The sequence below is a fragment of the Ipomoea nil genome, unplaced genomic scaffold, assembly GCF_001879475.1.
Source record: "Ipomoea nil cultivar Tokyo-kokei standard unplaced genomic scaffold, Asagao_1.1 scaffold3056, whole genome shotgun sequence".
NCBI classification, from domain to species: Eukaryota; Viridiplantae; Streptophyta; class Magnoliopsida; order Solanales; family Convolvulaceae; genus Ipomoea; species Ipomoea nil.
The window spans coordinates 3,236,682-3,243,117 of NW_017619484.1; the positions used below are offsets into that span (position 1 = coordinate 3,236,682).

A 6,436-nucleotide genomic window follows, 5' to 3' on the forward strand; every position below is an offset into this window, starting at 1 on the left:
GAAGGATATGTAAACCATCTAAACACTGATGAAACTAATCTCATTAGACTTGGATCTGGTTCCTATTATGATATTGTGAAAGCTAATGTAGTTGAAGCTAGTGCCAAAGATGGTAGGTTGAAGACAATTAGAGATCAAAGCAAGAACTAGAAGAATTCTAACAAGAATAATTTCAATAATCAATTCAAGTTGTTAGTCCCGGTAGAAAAGGTTATAAGTTTAGAGGGAAGGAGGGGGGAGTGAATAAACTTTTATATGTTTTGAAAATTTTTACTATTCGGTTAACTGATCCAGATAAATGCACTAGGTCGTACGACCACAGGGGAAAGGCCAACAACATATAAACCAGAGCCTATATATATAATAAGAGTTTTATATGTTGCAAGGATATACAATTCTTAACTAAATTATAGCAAAATTTACGAAATAATTTTTATATATACTAAAATTCTAAAATTACTTCCTTGGTGAATTTCACATAAAAGCAACCTAAGAAATTTGTCTTCTTGTATCTCAAAAGTTATGGTGCGATTACCATTGTTGCTTAGTAAGGGAAATTTGAAACTTTTAGAATAATATATTTCACACACCTAAAATGGTGATCAAGTGTTCTCTTGATTGTACTGAGTCTCAAGTTCCGTACATGAGACTTGGGTTCTTCATAAGTCATACGAGGATTATTGAAATGCTTTTGAAGTTAAAGAACCTTGAAATATCAGGCTAGAAAATGAAAAATAATGTTGGGAAATTGGTTTCAATATAAAAAGAGAAGGAATAAGGGTCAAATAGGCCATCCAATTACACACCAAAATGTAATTAGGCCACCCAACTCAAAAAAGCTACAATTAGGTCCTTGAACTACACAAATTAATGCAATTTCACGAAAAATGACTTGTTTACCTGTTGTGTCAGTTATAGAATTAAAAATAATTTTTAATCTTTTATTTTAATAATTTTAAATAATAAATTATTTTAATTTTTAAAAAAAAAAAAAAAAAAAAAAAAGAACAGTCAGAGACGAAGGTCTCCGGCCAGCCATGAAGAACCCTTTGTCTCCATGGCTGGCCAGAGACGAAGGGCCCACTTCGTCTCCGGCCAGCCACGAGACGAAGGGAGCCCTCGTCTCTGGCCAGCCATGGAGACGAAGGGTTCTCCATGGCTGGTCGGAGACCCCTTCGTCTCTCGTTTTTTTTTTTTTTTTTTTTTTTTTAAATTTTAAAATAAATTTTTACTTAAAATTAATAAAATAAAGGTTAAATTTTTTTTTTTTTAATTTGGTAACTGACACGCCAGCGTATCAACAGGTAAACAAGTCGTTTTTGGTGAAATTGCATGAATTTGTATAATTCAGGGACCCAATTGTAGTTTTTTTGAGTTGGGTGACCTAATTGCATGTTGGTGTGCAGTTAGATGACCTATTTGACTCTTATTCCTTTTATTTTTATATAAATAAATTTGGTAATAATGATTAAATTATTTAATAATAAGAATAAAAATAAGGAAAAATGACATAGTTGGTCCTTCAGTTATACTTATATTGACGATTCAGTTTCTTAGTTATGATTGTATCTACTTTTTATACCTCAGTTATGAACGAAGTGGTGCGTTCGGTCCCCAACATTATTTTTCATCCTAGCCTTACGAAAAATCCTAAAATCTTCTATTATTGTAGGGGTAAAATAAGAAATTTATAAATCTTAATAAGGGTCAAATAGGCCATCGAACTGCACACAATAATGCAATTAGGCCACTGAACTTAAAAAAACAACAATTAGGTCCCTAAACTAACTATTTTCATGCAATTAAGCTAATTTACAGGTTTTGCAAGTTAGTAACATGTCACCCAAATTTTAAAATATATATTTTTAATTATTATTTAAAAATAATAATTTAAAATTAAAAATTATAAAAAAAAAAAAAAAAAGTTTAACCGGCGACGAGTTTCTTCATCTCCGGCCATGGAGACGAAGAAAGTTTCTTCGTCTCCATGGCCGAAGACGAAGAGACTCTCCGTCTCCGGCCATGGAGACGAAGAGTTTCTTCGTCTCCGGCCATGGATTCTTCGTCTCCGGCAGAGCGAAGATTTTTTTTTTTTTTTTTAAATTTGATTTTAATTTATTATTTTTAAATAATAATTTTGTAAAAAATATTTTAAATTTTGTGGGTGACCTATTACTAACCTACAAAACCTGTAAATTAGACTAATTGAATAAAATTTGTTAGTTTAGTGGCTTAATTGTTGTTTTTTAAGGTTCAATGACCTAATTGCATTATTGTATGCAGTTCAATGGCCTATTTGACCCTTATTCTAAATAATAATAATAATAATAATAATAATAATAATAATAATAATATATTATTATTATTATTATTATTATTATTATTATTATTATTATTATTATTAGGTTTTTTTTTTCCTAAAAAAATGGATAGAGCGGTGCCACCATCTTCATCCGGCCAGATCTGGACTAAGCTTTTGTCCAGAAAAAGCTTCAATAAACAAAGCTTCGTCCAACTTCACCGGATGAAGCTTTCCTTCCCCGGATGCAAAGGATTCGACGGCTTAATTGTATTTTTCACAAAAAATAAATAAAAAAAATTAATGACATATGACCTTAAACCCTAAAATACAATAAAATAAAACAAAAAATAAGAATAAAAATGCATCAGATCAGAAATACGCAGTTTAATAAGTTATTATACCTATCACCGGCACCAACCCCTCCCTCAATAATTCATCAATTCCCACACCAATAAGGTCAATGCATTCACAACAGAGACAATGCCATTTCAACAACTCAATGCTCATTCAATTCAAGTCACCCAACTATAGGCTAAAACGGCATTTCACTTTACAGAAACATCTTCTATTGCACCCAAATGAATAAAAAATTGAAATTGTTTTACAATGTGTAAGTCTCCTACCTCTTGCCATTTGCCAACAAAACCCAACTCTCTTCATCAAATGCTTGGTCAAACTTGTTAGACATCCAGAAATCTGAATGAAGACTAGTCAAAACAAACAAATAATAGAAAATAAATTGAGTTAATACCCGATTTGGTCCCACGACTATTAGGATTTCACCACTTTGATCCTTGATTTCCAAACTTGCTCAATTTCATTCCTAACTATGCAATTTTTACGTAAATTAGTCTTTGGTCCAAATCAAAATAGTCCTGATTGAGGACCATTTTGGTTAACAATTGCATAGTTGGAGATGAAATTAAACAAGTTTGGAAGCCGAGTACTAAAAGTGAGATCCTAATAGTCGAGGATTAAATTGAGTATTAACCCATAAATTAAGTTATTTGCCATTGGCCAAGGGGAGGCAAGGAGGAACCAAAAACAAAAGAATATTTCATTTCAAGAACAAGCCCTTAAGCTGATTAACAATCTGTACCCTTTTTCTGTTGAGCTCTCAACCTTAACATGGGATTCTTAATTTTTTTTCTTTTGGTAAAAACATGGGATTCTTAATGATTAAATGGATACTTGGTTGTCCAACAACAAAATGTTTCCACCAACCATTGCCAAAGTCAGCAGGTTAGGTTTCTTATGAGGGAGATGCAGCACCTTTAGAATCCAAATAGACATAGTGGGTACATTTAAATTCATTCAACCAACTCATTAAAGGATTAGCAAAACAGTGGACACAATTATTAAGCAGCATATTCTCAAGAAATACCAAAGAATATCAATTGGCATCAATAGTTCACAGCAGAGCACATGCAATGCCTCAAAAATGAAAATGACCTTATTCTGCAGTGCCAACTATAGTGATCAGTAGATCTTGTCATCAGAGGTAATAATCATGAATGGCCCAAACAGATGTTTTAAACAAACAGAAGTGAACACAATCTTGAGCCAACCCATTATGACTAAGAAGGAAATGAAAAAGGAAAGTAATCAAAGTATAATGCTATGGACTGACCTTTGTTTGGAGCTTCTATATGCACTTGAATCATCAGCACATGTTGTCTTTTTGCCAATTGTTGAAAATTTATATTAAACCACTCTAAACATCATCAGGAGCTAGGTAATGATAGAAAATGCTGATATGGGATGAAAGAAACTTCCAATTCAATTTCTCCTGTCCAAGCAATACCTTTCTGTGAATCAGTATTTCAGAAATTTGGTAAGTTAAAAGTGAACTTTAGATTCTATAAAGTTGATGTCCATTTTAGTGCAGATTCATAGAATATTCATATTGATGATGCTAAATATGCTCCAAACTAGAATGTCATGGATCTCTAGCTGAATTATCATATATGCTTGAACTGTAATTCTCTCTTTTTCTAAAGCTAGTATTATTAAGTATTAACAACAAAGCACACAACAAACAATAAACGGTCTCAGTGTAGTAATGTTTACTATGATACTATCAGACACACTAAATGCTTTCTGTACCATGTTATGGACTCAAATATGAATCTTTGATAACCATGTCAATCCCCACACACCTAATAAACACTGCATAGTAAAATTTAAGTCCCATATTATTCTATCATTATCCAAAGATTCATTCTGACTCAATTACAACAGAACATACAGTTTTCATATATCTATAATGCATATTCATTGAAAGGCCTACTTTTTCTTTAAAAAAAGAAAGAATTCAATTCAAGCCAACCAAGTTATGGACCAAACGGCAAGCAAACAAGATAGATTTGTGATTCCCTCAATTGTTTTGGGTTTCCAAAGGCTCAGACGAAGGCGCTGGCAATGCATAACCATTCTTAGGCAACTTGGATAACATGGGCCTCTCTCCTGCTTCCTCCTCCACCTTGCCAAACAACTGCTTCCTTAACTTCTCATGCAAATGCCCAAACAACTCCTTCTTCAATGACTCGAATGCCAAGTCAAGCCTCTCCAGTTGCTCCATTGCATTCTTGTTGTACATAAACAACCCATAGTACAAATCGAAGCTATCACTGGCAGTATTCTCCACCAAATCCAACAATGTCTCATACCCTTTTGTATTAATAGGCGTCGTCTCCAACTGCAGCTTCTCCAACACTCTCCCCATAGTATGAGTGATAAACTGAGTCCCAGCAGCATGCTTATCGTGCTCGGCACAGCTCATTTCTACCATCCTACACCCTTCCTTGGTAAAGATATCAAGAAACCTTTCTACCCTCGAGACTCTAGAGTCCTCATCTCCTATCCGGACCTTGTCAAACACAAAGGGTAATCCCCTCCAGCTTTCTTTCCCACTTTCCGGCCCAAACATAGGGTGAGTACAAAGGATATCGAAATGGGGGGGAAGCAATTGGAGAAAAATATTCTTGGGGAATTCTTTTACCGATAAGACATCGACAAAGAGGGTATTGCGCTTGAGGCGTTGAATAGGGAGAGATCGGAGGACGGCCTCGGTGGAGATTATGGAGGTGCAGAGGAGGATTACGTCAGGGTGCTGCTCGCAGAGGTCGTGTGGGTCAGTGTAGAAGGAGGCGCCGATGGATTGCGCGATGTTGATGTAATTGGTGCGCGAGTAAGCCATCACAATGTGGCCTTGGCGCACGAAGGCCTTGGCGAGAAACTGGCCAAAGTTCCCAAACCCTACAACGGCAATTTTCAGCTTCATGGAGCTGTAGAAGGTGTTTGAGATCTGGGCTTCGTAGTCGTACGGCTGGGCCGCGTCGACTGCCCGGATTTGAAGGCGGCGCCGGAAATGTAACTGGTTCCCCGGAAGAGAGATGAATAAACTATTGCGGCGGCATTGGCGATAACCGTGTGAAGAGACCACGGCGGCGCGCGTGACGTTGGTCGTTGCGGCGGCGGCAGTCGTGCTGGGGAGGAATTGAACTGTGGCAAAAGACATGGCAAGATTCTGTTTGTTAGATAGAAGAGAGTTGAAACTTGAAAGGTATTGCTATGGCAGACGATCCCCGTTGAAAGGTGCCGGCGGATTTCTACAGGGTTTAATAGCTGGGGGAATTGTAAGACGGATTGGCTGGGTCAGAGTGAAGTTTCACCGAATCAACCAGCCTAAAACCGTTAAATATATGAAAGTAGAGTTCATTTTTTACTCAATTAAGATACTTTAGTGTGAATGTGTGATGGCGCATCTCTATGGTTGAAAGTTCAAAAAATAAGACATTTTTATGTCAAATTTGATATTTTTCGTTCATCAAAATAAATATTTTTTTAGAGTTAATTTCACTTTTGGTCCTATGATCATTGGTGTGTTCTCAATTTCAGTTCACAACTTTTAAAATTTACAATTTAGTACCATAATTATTTAATTTTTATAAATTTTAGTCTGTACAGCCGAATTGTTGGCCAATTGTTGTCAATTTTTATTCACATCCTACCTGCCTCCATATTAACTCAAACAATGGTTCACAAATCAATTTACATTTTAACACTGAATTAAAAAGATTCTGGCAATAATTGGGTTACAATTTGCTCGGGCGGACTAAGATTGATAAAAAT

At 35.4% G+C, this 6,436-nt stretch overlaps 1 protein-coding gene across 1 annotated transcript; it reads right to left on the reverse strand.

The window, feature by feature from the left end:
- Positions 1-4,273: 4,273 nt before the first annotated feature.
- Positions 4,274-5,998, reverse strand: LOC109164138 (arogenate dehydrogenase 2, chloroplastic-like). The gene has a single exon (XM_019312925.1). The coding sequence runs from the start codon at positions 5,820-5,822 to the stop codon at positions 4,680-4,682; it is 1,143 nt and encodes a 380-aa protein (XP_019168470.1). The 5' UTR covers positions 5,823-5,998; the 3' UTR covers positions 4,274-4,679.
- Between the last annotated feature and the right edge of the window lie 438 nt (positions 5,999-6,436).